At 33.3% G+C, this 16,871-nt stretch overlaps 1 protein-coding gene across 3 annotated transcripts in view; it reads left to right on the forward strand.

Annotated features, from left to right (window-relative positions):
* ko (Stork-head domain-containing protein knockout) overlaps positions 1-15,862 on the forward strand; it is a 37,743-nt gene extending 21,881 nt beyond the window's left edge. For 2 of the 3 annotated variants that reach the window (XM_081986102.1, XM_081986101.1), the window contains 7 exons: positions 7,634-7,795; positions 11,524-11,719; positions 12,599-12,857; positions 13,126-13,328; positions 13,500-13,715; positions 13,779-13,930; positions 13,985-15,862. In XM_081986102.1, the coding sequence (XP_081842228.1) occupies positions 7,649-7,795; positions 11,524-11,719; positions 12,599-12,857; positions 13,126-13,328; positions 13,500-13,715; positions 13,779-13,930; positions 13,985-15,478 (2,667 nt within the window). In that variant the 5' untranslated portion in view covers positions 7,634-7,648 and the 3' untranslated portion in view covers positions 15,479-15,862. Of the gene's footprint in view, positions 1-258; positions 420-7,633; positions 7,796-11,523; positions 11,720-12,598; positions 12,858-13,125; positions 13,329-13,499; positions 13,716-13,778; positions 13,931-13,984 lie in introns of those variants that run through there. The other variant, XM_081986100.1, reaches the window with a different exon arrangement.
* The last annotated feature ends 1,009 nt before the right edge of the window (positions 15,863-16,871 follow it).

The following is a 16,871-nucleotide window of genomic DNA, read 5'->3' on the forward strand; positions in this document are numbered from 1 at the left end:
CAAGTGCATAAAACGATCCTATTGTATATCATAAATTGCAACTATTCACAGGTAATAGCGAAATTTCGTAACGTTTAACCAAAAAAAATAAACATTACGTAACAGCAAAGACATTTGAACGTTCTTCGAGGTTCGCAAAACTTTACGCTCGCTGGAAATGATCATCAAACATAAGTATATTTGTTCAGCCTAACTGGTTTTTGTAGACGTTAATTGACTTGTATGGTCAGAATTCATAGTATCTTGTACCTTGGTCGAGATGATTTCAGTCAAATTTAACGCGCTGGTGTAACAAAAATGTGCGGTTACGTAAAATGGTGGACTTACTCGAGTTTTGCAATTTAAAGTACGTGCTGTTGAACAAAAGGGAGAAACACGCAAAAATGGAGCGTAACCAATACAGTCATTACTTCAACTGGGTAAGGGAATGCGTTATATTACACTTGCAACCCTCAAACTTACATCATCAAGACATGTAACATCCTTAGTATACTCTTGTAATACGATTTTAACACCAGTTACTTTTACTAAACTATATTACATTAAAAAAGTAAGGTTACATCACTCTTATTAAAGTGCTTCGAGCTCATTAATTAAGAACTGGACAATGGTCATTCCTAATATGGAAAAGGAGATTTAACACCTGTTACATCTGTTGTGCAACAATTATGGGGCCTAAACGATATTGTTACAGACTTTAAATTGAAAAAAAAATTCAGGGACGGTCATGGTCTAGAATTTACACTTGCCAAATCAGTTCGAATCATATTGCTCAATGGACTAATGGCGCTATAAATTGAACGGCGATATTACAGTTTAATTACAGAAATTCATTTTCTGGTTATGATTTTTGAGTTACCCAAGCTTTTATTTACGGGGTTCTATAAAAAAGATTAAGATGTTGCAAATATTTGAAAATATTCAGTATATTTTTGTATGAATGGATTTGTGTAGTCTTTGCACCAGGTCGTATTACTTGCATTTACCTGAAAAATAATTCTATGGGTGCAAAACAAGCGTAAATTATGTCCAAATTGAATAGATTGAGAACTAAAAAGTTTAAAGATTGTCACAACAACAGCTCAAACTTATGAACTACAGTTGTTCAATTTAAAAACTCAATAAACTCATGTAAAGTTTTTTTTACAAGTTTGCCCAAATGGTAACATTCCCGCACTATTTTTATTCTCAAACTAAAGACTTTCCCGCACTAGTGCGTAAAAAAAGTCATTTTCCGACACTAGCGCGAAAAGAGATTATTTTTCCGCACTAGGATGGGAAAATTAAATTATCTTAATTTATGTATCATATTCAAGAATTTTTTTCCATATAATAATTGTTCTTTTATTATTAATATTAATAACAACTAGAAGAGGTAATTCGTCACATCAGTAACTCATTTATGGTAATCAAGATTGTAAAACAAAAATTGTTGTACTTAATATTTTAATGAACAATATTGTTCATTCACTATTATTAAAAATTTTATTATATCATTTATTTTCAATTATTCACGTGCGAATAGTGTCTTTCCCGCACTCGACTAATGTCAGCGTGCGGAAAAGTATTACTATCCGCACTTTTTAGGAAAATAACTATTATTATCAAAACAACTTTCTAACATTTTACACAGTGTTATTTATCTAATTTTCAAAACTTTGTAAAAAACCAGCAAAAGCGTATAGTCTTTAACCATCTTAAAGAAAAACAACAAACTGTCCACTTTTTAGGTACATTGTGAAATTAACTAACAATCTATTGTCTGTTTTCCTTAAAAGGAAATTCCAGCAAATTTCATTAGTGTGTGATTCAGATGAAAGTATCGAACATCTCTTATACGGTCATCACGTTTTTCACTTTTTCTTGCTGGCTCTGACACACATTTAAATATTGGATTTGTCTCAAAAAATGATGTACAAGGAGCCTAATAGCGGTGTCAAATGTGAATTATATCGTGTTAACTAGCATGTTTTATTATCAAATTACCTTCACAAAGAAACGCCGCCAATGAAAGTAATCCGGTTTCTATGTCATTTTCAACAAATGTATTTACGGTACCGCTTTTGTTGAAAAGAGTTTTCTCACACTTTCGCCCGTTTTGTAAACTTGCATGTGACTGGACAAAGGCTTTAGGTCACATACTAACTAATTTCGGTCTCAAATAGTATGATTTTTTTCTTGACACCATCCATAACCACGCCTGTACAATTTTTTTATTTAAAGTAATTTGGAAAGTTGATTATGCGTTCAAGACAATGGGTTCTAATAACATAGCACTTTTGATTGATATCTCCCGCATTAGATATGTAATTAATCTTGACTGAACTTAACCCAGATTCAAGGTGAAATCACTAATAAGTCAAAGGGTCAAAATTAGCTCTATTATAAAATCAGAAAAATATATTGTGCGAAAACGATTAAACACCTATAATCTGCGACCGTTTAGAATTGTTGAAATTAAATGCCCCAACCCATAATTTATCCTCGTTAACAATCCTTTCTCAAAAGCCCCTCTGGTCAAATGTATCAACTTTAGTAGAAATCAATAAATCATAAAATGTCTCAATTAACTGAGATTCTACGGCAGCCAGACGTTTTAAACTTAAAGTAATTATTATCTCTGTATTTTAACAAAATGAAATTTGATTTACTTACTACACGGTGATCTTAAAAAAAAACAATAATATATGTTTTGTGCAAAGAGAATTTTACTTTACAGTATTTTCTTTTCTTTTAAGGTATATTCTGCAATTTTTTTCTCTTTTAGTCTATTCATTACAGTCTTTCTTTTATAAATTTGATATAAATATGTTTTATATGTCACCTTTCATAGTAAAACTTTCTTTTTCTTCGTTTTTCAGCCAATTATCAATCCAAAAACAGTACAGGCAATTAAGTAAGCACGAATACATTCCAATCTTCCATCTAGATATAGTTTTGCTGCGAGTTTTACTCCTGACGACAGTCGTTTGAAATCAAAGATATCGCCATTTAACTAGCACAGATTTAATAGTATTCACCGGATATCACAAACGTGGGGCACTGACCCCGAAGACAAGCATCTATACGATCACGTTCCTGAAATGCAATAAAGCCTTTTTAACAAAAGAATTTCCCACGAAATCATGATTCGTATCGTTTTTGCTCAGAAGTCTTGCGCATTTATTTGTGTCAAAAAACTAGCAGGTTGTATCAATTAACTAGCTGCATTGTTTTCAAATTGCTAACTAAATAATTTCCCTTCAAGCAATTTACTTAGTTTAATACAGAAGTAAATTCTATCATTTAATTATTAAATTACCGTAATTTGAATATCGGCAAATCAAATTTGCGTGTATCTCGCCTTATTCCTTTCTCGTATTCATTATAATAAATTATGAAATCAGTGAGCTTTATCTCCGCTCAGATCGTTTTGGTAACAAAATACTACAAAGGAATTGAATTGCTAAATATTTGGAATTTTAGACTCACCGGAGACTGAATAATCGTGTTTGTGCTACTCGTTTTTCTTTAATTATTAGATCCAACCACAATAGAATTTAGAATGTACAATTAATTATTATTTTGGACACCAAACGTTGATTAATTGATCAAAAAAATAACAGTAATAGTTACAACATTTATTGGTAAATCCCATCCAGTTTTGTGTTAACCGAATATTATGAGAAGATATTTTGAACATTTTTTTTAATTAATCTGGGTTTACGATTTTCCATATGCTGAAAGTGACCGACTGCAGTATCCCTTCAAAACTACAATTACCTACCTTTCCTTATAGGAAGAAAATGGTCGTTAAGCACCTTTTAATTCATTACACTTTCTCTCTGTTATTATTGTTTGTATGTGTAAATGTGTCGAGTCGTGAATGCACTTAACATAAAGGACCTCTAAAACACCTTTTATGTAATTAAGGAGCATCTACTGCTGAAGATCAATTTCGATCAATGCACATTGTGATCTTATCTATTCCATTTTAGATACATACGCAGCAACGATAATGATCGCATTTAATTGAACCGTACCCTAATCTAAAGACGCTTAACATTAATTACAATGGTATAGTGACTGCGGGCGGTGCCGACAGATAAGATTAAACTACAAAACGAGAGTGAGAAAGCAAAATGAAATAACAACATATTATCTCCTACAAAACGCATTTGACTTTCCATTGCCATTGGCCAAACCGAAATTTACTGATTTTCTTCCTATTAGTAGATCTCTTAATGTGTTTTATGGCATATTAGGCGTTTCGGCCTGCAGCTTTAAGCTCATTCATAAGCCAATAAAAAAAACTCCACAGGAACAATTATTCGTGACTGACTACACGAAATTCATTAACAGTATAGCAATTTCACACTCATCGTAACAATAAAGTGATTTGTTTACAGTTTAAAAATGCGATGAAAGTTATGATAACCTTTAATAAAGCAATTATTAATAGATTTTTTGATTTATAACCATTTACTAGAGTAGGGCATATACCTACCTTAATAAACAGACCAAGCATAACCACCTTAAGGCTATTAATCAAGCCGAAGGCATATGCGTGGATTATCGCTAAATTTTATGGTCGTTTCGAAACCGAAAATAATTTGCAAATACAAAACCGGTCTCTTTCTCCAATTGTGAATAAAACAATTTCATGGTTGTACAATTAAACCGCCGCAAACGCAGTTAAAAGTGAATTAACCAATTCCGAGTTAAAATTTGTAAAATTGTATACCACACACGGATACTATATGCTTTTAGCTGATAGTTGAACGCAACAAGTGTGGAAAATAAACTTTATGCTAACTGATATTAAAAAAGTGAAATCTTCTTTACCTTGGTATATAAGCATAAAATTTCAATGCTAAATATTTACGTTAACTATACTAGTAATAAACCTTGGTTTTACTACCTTATGTTAGAAAAGCTTATTTCTCTACGACTGATATCAGTTTGTGCTCTAGGAAGTAGTTTTTTAACCAATTCACAAACTAACCACTGTTGTGTACATGACGAGACTAGTTTAATGTAGTTTTATCCAGGATTTCTCAGAGAATTTTTATTCACTCGGATGATTCTAAAGCTAATAAAATAAAAATCATTATTATACGCTCGTTGAAGAATACGTAAACTATTAGCAAATTGGTATTACGCATGTAAAACTGCATCATATTTTCGCAAAAGTCGACTGTCTCTGATTAATTAACTGGTCTTGACGCACACGTAATGAATGCATATTCAGGTTATTTTATCGTGAAAATGCATACGGCAACGTCATCTGTTATTATTACATAAAACATCCTTAAACGCATTATACAACTTGAAAGTTTTATCTGAAAAAGTGCCTATAATACAGGGTGGTCCAGTTTTAAATGTCAATATGTTTTAAACTAACCCAACTTAAAAATTGTCTTGGAAACGGAAAATTCACTTAAGAAAGATAAAAATTTTAGAAGCTTAAAAATTGTTTGTAACCAGTTTTCATGCAAATCGAGAGACTTTAATACTGAAAATTGACTTGTAGACATAAAAACTACTTTTTCAAGAATTTGTTACAACAAATTCATACATTTAAACCTTAAAAATAGACTTGAACCCCAAAATGTGACTGAACTAATGAAAAGTGACATCAGAAGCTTAAAATTTTGCATTTGAAGTAAATTTTCATAATTTTAAGACAAATTTCAATATTTTAGTCTTGAAAATAGTCTTAAATGCAGGACATTGACATTAGATTCATGAAAATTGCCTTGAAAACGAACTTTTCGTGCTTTTCATTTTCTTCGAATTCTGGACTATTTTTAGTGCTTCAAAACTGCTTTCAGCTTGGAAAATCGAGTTTCAAGACTATCTTCACCAAGTTATTGAGATAGCAAACTGAAAAAACAATTTTTACATTCTTCATAGACTTAAAATAGCATTCCAAGCTTTGTCACTATTAAATCGACTTCTAGACACCTCAGTGCTAAAAATTCGGGTATTTCTTAATAAACGAGACTGTTTTTAGTGTTCTAAGGCTGTTTTCAGTGCCTCAAATCGAGTTTCAAGACTATCTTTACAAAGTTTTTGACTTATCAAGCCTAAAAGCCAGTGTGTCCACTGACCATAGTCTTGAAAATGTTATTTCAAACTTCTTCACTATTAAATTGACTTCTACACTCATAGGTACAATAAATTGTAGCATCTCTAAGAAATTCAGACTGTTTTTAGTGCTTTTTAAGACTGAAAAATCGAGTTTAAGACTATTTCCAAAAGTCAAGTTTCTTCAGTAATAAAAGTAAAAAATGTTGGTACCGAATGCTACAATAATAGTCTTGAGAACTAATTTTTAGAAATAAAATAGCCCTAAAATTTAATTTACTTCTAGACTTGTTGTCCAGTCCAGAAAATTGAGTTGTACACCAATTAAAGTCTTGAAAATATACTTTTGGACTCTTTAGTCCTAGTAAAGTCAGTTTTAGCATTAAAAGTCAACTTTTATATTATTTTTAGTAGTAAAAAATGAGTTTCATGCACAATACAATCATTGTCTTGATTTCCGGACTTTTTTTAGTTCTTGAATGCCAGTTTCAGACACTCAACCAGGATGGCAGTCTGAGAAAGCGAATCATAACACCATTCCTAGTAGTAAAAAAGTTTTTAGACTATTGAGTACAAATTTGGACTTTCACAAGTCTTAAATGTTCAGTTTTAAAGTATAAAACGATTTTTTAAATGGAAATTTGGAGGACTGTATCTTCCTTAGGAAACCTTTTTCAGAAAAATGACATAATGCAAGAGTCAACTTATTTTTTGATTAGCTATCAAATGGTGAATTATTGACACTTAAAACTGGACCACCCTGTATAAGTCAAAAGTTTGTGGTAAAACATTAATTTTTACTATTATTGGTTTGGTTTGTTAAAAAATGTTGTCCTTCTCTTCAAAACCATTGTTTAACATAGCACATTCGTGTATTTCGCATTGTATCGAATGATGCAAGAATCACCTAGTGCTCATTAATTTTTTTTTGACAGGCCTCCTCGACCTTGTGCAATACTGCCACTTGCTCAATCTGTCCATGCTCTTTCAATTTAAAATCAGTTTTAAATTTCGCAAATGCTCACTTTAAACAATTAACTATCTCGTTTATAACCCAATTACTTTCCACTTACTACACGCACAACTAGTTGTATTTCACTTGAGCCCGTTTAGAACGGCGTGCATCCGGATATCGAATTTATTAATCCGCGATTCAAGATTTATTTTAATTGTTTGTTGCCGGTAAACAATAAACGATTGTTGAACAATTGCAAAAGGACACTCTGATACAGCCTTAGATGATTGGTATCATCGGAAAAATTGATAAACCTATCTAAATGGATTTTAATGGTTGTAATTACCTTTTATGATGTTAGAAAGTTTGCTATGTACCTCTTTAGGGAAGAATCCATTTTGGTAACTCCCTGTTTCTGTTGCATCATCTAATTTTTTTTTAACTTTTCATAATTTTTGTCCCTATGTGTTATGAATATTCGTAGTATGCTAAGTTTACATGTGCAGCATTTGTGTCATGTCATCTGACCAATTACAAATTACAAACACTCCACATGTGGACAGACAATAATGATTGCCAGAAAGAAATTCTAATAAAGTGTTGTTTCAGGATGATCACCTAAAAATGATTTCGAGTCGGTCGGGACAAGATGGCGGACTCAATTGCCGTGTAAAACTAAATCAAGTCCTGGCAATAATAGTGAGAAAGGAGGGTTGTCAAGGAGATCCCGGAGACTTTTGGATGTACGAAAATGGTTACCTGTTATTTCAGGTAAGTGATATTTCACGAATATCGTTAGTCGTACAAATACATCTATAAATCTTCGCGAGCGATGAAAATGGCGGAAAAAATTGGGTCAATCCTTTAAGGTCAGACTGCTAATAATAATTGTTATTTAAGGAGATAGCAGCGCTATAATAAATTATGTCCCGATAACAAACGTTTCCCATATATACCCTGTTGCGATATTTAGCTACACAATGGCTCACACCTGTTACATGATTTGCAGAGAGATATACGTCCAGTGATAATGAGCAAAAATCTGCACGTTTAAGTCAGCAATATCATTAGGAATCGCACAATCAATCACGAACTAGCATTGACCTCTCCACGAATGAAATACGAACCGTGGAAGACAATAATTTTTGGTTACAAAAGACATTATGTAACTGTGTTGTTACAAGTGTTTTTCCCACGGCGATTTGAAATTTTATAGTGTAGTATTGTGAAAAGTTGACCTCAGATTGATACTCTATGTCTGAGCACAGTGCACAGTTATACACGAAAAAGTTAATCATAAGTTGATATCTAATATGTGACGAATATTTCATTAGCTAGACCTTTTGTAATATTAATTAATACCTTGAAACGGAAATGATTTCAACAAACGACAGTCGGTTACAAAATAGTAGTTAAAGCCTGATTGATTACTCGAAAGCTCTGTTAATCAAAATCGTAACTTTAAGTCATTTAAATGAACTGAGCTGATGAGATGCTGAATGACTCTCAAAAAAGTGGCAAATTAGCGGACATCATAAATCAGTGATTTAGATTGCGGGTCTTAGATATCAATTGGCTAATAAATTCATTGCTAGAAGCTTTCTACCGATCATTACGCACCAGAAAAAAATAATTGTTTTTGCTAATCGTAATCCGTGCTAAGACAGTTGAAAACACATTCAAGCAAATTAACGATTTTTTTCAATGATGTTGTTTAATAAGGTGTACAACAATGCGGTTGAACGGTTATTTCAGTGATTCAAACCGGAAACAACAAGTCTGCGCCCTTGTTGAATGATTATTTTAATTGCAATTGCACTGTCAAGGTGTCTGTTATAATTCTAGCAAAGCAAACAAGCTTGTTAAGACAAAATCTGAAACAAATAAAACAGAATTTTGTTTGACTCGCTTTTTCTATTCAATAAATTTAGTTTATAAAATTCTTAGTCTAATTTAATAGGCCTAGGGTAACGAGCGTTCCATTTCGTGACCAGCGGTAGCTGAATTAATTGTTCTTTTGCCAAACCATAACAATCTGAGTTTATAACAATCTAATTACACATATTAATAAAACAACATCAAAATTGAGACTCATCAGAATGTTAAAACTTCCTAAATATATTGAAAAAAAATCACTTTTTAGAAGCATTAAATTCCAGTTGCAGCTTAATTGGCTACATATTTATTTATAATAATTTAAATCTGTAACATCGCCATTCCTCATCAATAAATATAATATGTATGCCAGCAAGTTTTCCTGTTCTAGTTGATGTGCAGAATGTTTAAGTCTGATTTATTTCCTTTCAACAAGTCAGCAGTTGCGTTTTATTTTGAATAACTTTAATATACAGGGTGGTTCAGTTTTAAATGTCAATAATTCACCAATCCATAGCCAATTAAAAAATAAGATGACATGCATTATGTCATTTTCCTGAATAAAGGAAAATACAGTCCTTCAAATTTCTGTTTAAAAAATCAGTTTTTTGCCATAACTGCCAGACCGTTGAAGCAATTTTGATCAAACAAGCACTTATGAAATTAATAGTCATTATGAATGACGTTTACTAAAATTCTCCAGTAGCATAGATACAGGAAGATGGTTTTGTAAGTTTTTCAAAAATTACAGTTTATTTTAATTTCATTGTTCACGAGGAAAAAGAAATTATCTCTTATAGTAAAATTCTGATTTGAAACTTCGTTTATGAGATAATTCAGTTATTACGTTCAAAGACCCACAACTAACCCAAACCAACTTAAAAATTGTCTTGAAAGCTTAAAAAAATTCATTGTAGACAGTTTTCATAGTTTCCAGACAAACTGAAAGACTTTAGTTTTGAAAATTGACTTCAGAAGCTTAAAAATTGCGTTTGTAACCAGTTTTCATGCAAATTGGGAGACTTTAATATTAAAAAATTGACTTGTAGACATAAAAAACTACTTTTTCTAAAATTGTTTACTACAAATCGATATATTTAAACCTTAAAAATTTACTTGAACACCAAAAAGTGACTCTGAACTAATGAAATGTGACATCATAAGCTTAAAATTTGCATTCGAAGTAAGTTTATAAAATTTGAAGACAAATTTCCATATTTTGACATTAGATTCATGAAAATTGTCTTAAAAACTAACTTTTTGTGCTTTTTACTTTGCTTTTCATTTTCTTAGAATTCTGGACTATATTTAGTGCTTCAAAACTGGTTTCAGCTTGGAGTTTCAAGACATCTTCACCAAGTTATTCACATAGCAAATTTAAAAAACAATTTTTACATTCTTCATAGACTTAAAATGGCATTTCAAACTTTGTCACTATTAAATCGACTTCTAGACACCTCAGTGCTAAAAATTCGAATATTTCTTAAAAATCTAGACTGTTTTTAGTGCTTTAAGGCTGTTTTCAGTGCCTCAAATCGAGTTTCAATACTATCTTTACAAAGTTTTTGACTTATCAGGCCTAAAAGCCAGTTTGTACATTGTCCATAGTCTTGAAAATGTCATTTCAAGCTTCTTCACCAGTAAATTGACCTACACTCATAGGTGCAATAAATTGTAGCATCTCTAAGAAATTCAGACTGTTTTTAGTGCTTTTTAAGACTGAAAAATCGAGTTTAAGACCATTTCCAAAAGTCAAGTTTCTTCAGTAATAAAAAAAAAAAATTTGGTACCAAGTGCTACGATATTAGTCTTGAGAACTAATTTTTAGAAATGAAATGGTCCGAGAATGTAATTTACTTCTAGACTTGTTCCAGTCCAGAAAATTGAGTTGTACACCAAGTAAAGTCCTGAAAATAGACTTTGGGAGTCTTTTTAGTCCTAGTAAAGTGAGTTCTAGCCCTAAAAGTCAACTTTTAGATTATTTTTAGTAGTAAAAAATAAGTTTCATGCACAATATAATCTTTGTCTTGATTTCCAGACTGTTTTTAGTTCTTGAAATCCAGTTTCAGACACTCGGATGGCTCACCAGGATGGCAGACTGAGAAAATAAATTATAAGACTATTCCTAGTAGTAAATAGCAAGTTTTTAGACTATTCAGTACAAATTTGGATTCTCACAAGTCTTGAATGTTCAGTATTACACTATAAAACGATTTTTTAAATTGAAATTTGGACTGTATCTTCCTTAGGAAACGTTTTTCAGAAAAATGACATAATGCAAGTCAACTTATTTTTTGATTGGCTATCGAATGGTGCATTATTGACACTTAAAACTAGACCACCCTGTATATTATAACAAGGTATTTATTAGTTCAATTTCTTAGTAAACTGCAAATGTTCTAAAAAATACCAAATGCTAATAAAGTTTATAAAGAAATACTTAGGGTACCATTATTTTGTACCGCCCAGTGAGAAATACATAAATTGGGATGTTTCAAGCCAGAAACCAGAAAAGAATGCTAGTCGTAGATAAAGTATTGAATATGCTATTACCACCTTTGCATTACCAGCTCGGTTTGCTTACCTACTTACCACATTTATTATACACTTCTTAAATATTTCAGGGACTACTATCATCCAATTCAGTTTGCTGGTGGAATAACGCTTTAAACGGGGCTACGAAGAGTTTGGTCTACTATGGTTACGTGAATCCCGGTGCCTTGCTGGTCGGATCGGAACCATGTGCTCTGGAGGTTCTACGAAACGCCTGGGCCAGAAGGGTACTGCAACCGCCTCCCGGGTACCAAATCGTGGCTTTAGGTAACCCTTTTTGAAATCAACACACGTCAAGCGAAACGTTTACAGCCCATTTAATGCTAATTTGGTTCTCACTTTATCGAGATACATTATGTTGGCAGGTTAAACCTACATCCACTTCCTTTATGTCAACTTAAATCGAAAATATTTGCATAATATCAATAAGGTCGTGTAAACATGCCATATTTGAATAGGTGGTTACGTTGGCCAGGTTGATGTTGTGCATTAATTTCAGTGCCCTGACATTCATTTTTGTAAATGATAATGCTTAAAATATTTAACTGTTGAGTCTGTACTTGGTTTTGGTTTGTCGTATAACCTTTTAGCTGGAAACAATGGGTGAGAATACTGATTGGAGGAAGTTGCGCTCCAATTTGTTTTGCCAATAACTGAGACCTTTTAATGTAATTGTCATTAAACTATTAAAAATTTCTCAGTTAAAATGATCCTGTTTACACCGACAGATCAACCGGTTTTTCTCTGCAATAATTAAATTGCATCCAATGCAAAATATAATAATTATCATAAAATTGCACTTCCTATGGTACGTTCAGCACGTACTCCACGTATCAATTACCCGCATTACGCAACGAGTTTTTCTTTATGCAGAAATGTTTATCAGATTTTATCATTTAATGCGAAATTACATGGCAGCGCTCCCTCATTTGCAGATCGCATTATTTAAATCGATACCAGTTAGACAAACAGAATTTCTGCCACACCATGTTATTATTTAGAGAGTACTTAAGGTTAAATACGAGTACTGTTATAATAGGCGTGCGTACTGCTATGGGTCATTTACGTATTATTGCCGCTATTATAAGGTTTTATTTACTCAATTAATTTACTACTGTTTTCATTTTGTTTTTTGTACAATTTTAGAAGATATAGAGCATTGCAACGCGATTTCTGTGCCTCAAACCCAGTGGACACCTCTACCAGAGGCTGTGTGCGCCGTAGTATTAAGACTGTCTAGTCAGGGTAGACCAGCAGGTATCGAAACTATTCGAGAAGCTTTGATTCTGGCCTTTCCTCATGTTTCACCTCCAAGCGAACAGACGTTATACGACACTTTGGTTCAACTCACCAAAGAACGAAAATTGTATAATACTTCCAATGGATATTATATTGTTACACCCGAGTAAGTATTATGTATGTTTAGCTCAGTGTAACAACATCAGTAATTAAGCAAATAGATTTAGTATCTCTGCCAGGGTAATCTAGACATTTTGATTTATATTATGAAACACACTGTAACTGTCAAAATTACCTAAAATCTAATACTAAAGACAGTGATGACAGTACATCCGAACTATTCTGTATTTTGGGTGCGTTTGTATACAATTTAGAGGTAGTATAATTTTAGTTTTGGTTAATCCTGATATTTTTAACACTATTTTTTAAATTAGACGAAAACGATCTAGAAGCCAGTCCCGAACACGGACACGACGAGACCAGGAAAACAGCCATGAACCAGTCGTTTCCAACAGATCCATGCTCATGTCAACTGAAGAAGCCATGGCGATGGTACACGGTGACATGTCCACTGTTCGGGACGGAAATGTTACCCATCAATGCATCCAGACTAATTTGGCTGACGTAATCTGTGGTGGTACATTTCATCTTCTAATGCTAAGTCTACATGCGTAAATCTCAGTACAGTGGCTAGTGTGTGATTGGTAAAAAAAGCAGCTTTCACAAACTAGAAACAGTGTTGTTACGCACATGTGGACTTACCATAACAGTGGCTTCATCAAAATTAACCTTTTTTGTAAATTGACAGGAAACGCCAGCGATAAAATTTTGTATCCCCGTACTAAACGAAGGTCCTCATCATTTCCGGCTCATCGAAGTCCAGATCGCCGTGGATCGTTTAGACTGTGGAGCTCTAATCGGAGATTGAGAAGATCGGCCTCAACGAGGACTCTACACAAACATTACGCAGATACAAGTAGTAGTACTGAATACCCGAATAGTGGTGACTCGACGCCAACTCCAAGTATGTTTCTTCTTTCCCTAAAATACAACAAAACAAAGCTTTAAAAAACTTTAATTTTGGCAGAAAAAGAGTCTCTACTGTCAAGGATATTTAGAAGATCCAAAAGATCGCAGTGCCAAATTGGAACATTTGGAGGACAGTTTCCACCTACAGAGTGGTTCAACTCCAAAGCAATTCATTTGCATAGTGTAGGAACACAAACACATGCAGAAAAAGTAAGCAACATTTTAGTTAGTTCTGAATCGTTTACAGTAAAATCTATATTCTAGGATTCTGGAATTGACATTTCTGCGTACCTAGAATCCTGTGATATTAGCTCTCGATCAGCTACTTTACCAAGGCACCATCGTCGAGACTTATCCAGCGATGTGACTCTACCAACATCGGTCAGTGCATCCCGGGAAAATTCCCCAATATCTCGATTTCACTCCTCCTACTCCAGCAGTACATTACCAAGAAAGCACGGTTTGAGGAGTAGGGATTGTTCGAGAAAAGCCAGTAAATCTAGTCTAGGCAGACCAACTCAAAGCAATAACAGTGAAACGAAAATTGAGTCTAGCCCAAACAAATACAAAAGTAATAAGGGGGAGGTGAAACCTAATGAGGATCAAAAGTCTCTACCGACCGGAAGTAACGAAAGTACCGGTTCAGCATCGCCTGTTAAGCATTTACCCAGTTTGGACAACAGTGGTCCCAGTAGCATAGAATCGCATAAAAGTAGCAGAACGGGAAGTTCACTGACCAGTGGACCTTCCAGCTTGGAAAGCCATAAAACTGTAATTAACAGAAATGCAGTAGATTCCACCAAGTGTGACTCCAGATCACTGAAAAGACAGTTTAAAAAAGAGGTAAAAAGAAGTAAAGTAGTGGCAAAAACTAATCAACCATTGAGCCATAGCAATTCCTTTACTTTAGAGGTTACAACAAATCAAAATGGCGTCACTATAGGTAACGGTAGCGCTACAGCTACCGCTACCATAAACACTGCTAATGGTGTAGGTGGTAACACCAAAATTTACGTGCAGAATTCTCCAGTTAGATCTGTGATTACGTTTGAAAATGGTCAAAGTGGCGAAGCCACCAAACCTAATGTGGTAGTTATCAGTGGAGATTCCAACACTGAAGGCACTCTTACTCCAAACACAGTATCAGAAAATGAAGAACGTCATACAAAAAATACAAACAGAGAATCTCAAGTCAGTTTAAACAACATTAAAGACGAAATAAACAACGACAGTTACGAAGGAATGAACAACAGCAGGAAATTGTCCTTGCAACTACCCACAAAAGACAGTTTAAACTTTCACAACTTAATCAAAAATGTGTCATCCAGTTGCCACAATCAGTACATAAGCAGCTCGAACCCCGACTCACCAGTAGCAAACTCCTTCAGAGACTTTTCAAAAAATTCTCTTTACAGCAGCAACCCACCCAGTCCCACCAAAAGTTATGAAGGAATTCCTTTAGGGAAGTTTTTCAAAAATGACGTATCTAGAAACTCCAAACTGTTTGAGAAAAACATCATAGGCTCGGAACCGAATATCTGTTACAAAGAAATCCCCTTGAGCTTGGAGAACACCAAACAACAATTTCCAAGTCTCAGTGATATGTCATTTAATTTTACCAGTTTGGCAGCGCAAAAAATTTTAAAGGGTGTAAGCGTGAATAGTGTAGACACTTTGGTGGAATTGAACATGGCCTCCAATAACAATGAAAAACAGAACAATTGTGAAGTTGTTCACACTGATTTTGGACTAATTTAATGTCAGCGGAGCCTCAGCTAGTCGGTTTAAGCTTTTTTTATATAAAAAGAAAATGTTTAGTGCTTCTAATATCTAACAGAACCTTATTGTATATCGTATGAGTTGGTGTAACATCTTATGTGAACTTTCCTATGGAAAGTACCGCGTTAGGATGCGCAACTAAATTACCAAGCTAATAACTAACGGTGTCTCAGTCACTAAAATGATTAGTTTAGTATTAATAGTTTTGATAGTCAGAAATAGTGTATCTAATACTATTACGCCGCGGTTTCATAATTATGTATCATTTTGTATATTTATTAATGTAGAGTTGTATATTTCAATACAATTTTTCGTCAAAATAGCCATTTGTACAAAATAACAATACAATATTTTATTACTTAATGTTGTTTTATTTTAAGAATTTTGGTTTTTATTAGCACAAGCGCCATCTTTTAGGAGAGTTTACAATAACTGACAGTTATCGTTTTAGAACAATCGATTTGTATAGTGCTCTTACAGAGGTTTTCAATATCTATAACAGGTGGTGATATACACGTATTTGGAATTGAAAAATGTTGAAATGAAGTTTATTACCCATTCATGGAATTTCTAATATAAAATGACAGACTATTTTGAAGTCAGAAGATTTTTAGTAAAATGGTATTACTCTGTAAAGAAAAATCATTGTCAAAATTATATGACGGACAAAATATCAAAATTCCAACACAAACATAAGAGAAAAACACTTTACAATAAAATAATTGTATAAGTAGATTAAAAAAACTGTGAAGAAAAAAACACACTTTTAAATTCCAGACATTTTCTCGTGGAATACAAAGCCAAAATCGGTGTAATTGAAAACGGCTGACGCCTTACTGAAATCGTGCTGAGCAACTAAAACAAAGACTCCATTAACTTTCCGACAAAAACTATGGAAAAAGGTCGTTTTAGTGAATATCTGCCAGAGATATTCAATCTCTTCGTTCTACACTCTTTCATTTAATTAAACGGGTTCTTTCTCGATCACGTGTTTTCCAACTCAGTCAATAACGCACGTGGAAATGTAGAGTTTTTGCGTGACCGTTACTTACATTCAATAATCCAATCCGCGTAATTAAGTCTCGCCAAATTGGATTTTAATCGCTAATTAATTCAGCAAATTTGAATTTCAAATATGAAAAACGTTTTCTCGGCAGTCCACAATGCTCAATTAGTAGGTATATTTCGGTTCGTTTATTCATAACAATTTTCTTTATGCTATATTAAGAAAAACCATTTTTACCATGTTCAAACTGAAATATCAGCATTTACTGCAGTACTTTCACGTTTCCTGGTAATTGCAATTACAAAACGTAGCCGCCAGGCTTCCTTTTGAGTAATTATCAAATAAACGGTTTTGTCTACTATCACC

The sequence above is a fragment of the Ips typographus genome, linkage group LG9 (assembly GCF_016097725.1).
Source record: "Ips typographus isolate SLU linkage group LG9, UJ_Ityp_2.0, whole genome shotgun sequence".
Classification (NCBI taxonomy): domain Eukaryota; kingdom Metazoa; phylum Arthropoda; class Insecta; order Coleoptera; family Curculionidae; genus Ips; species Ips typographus.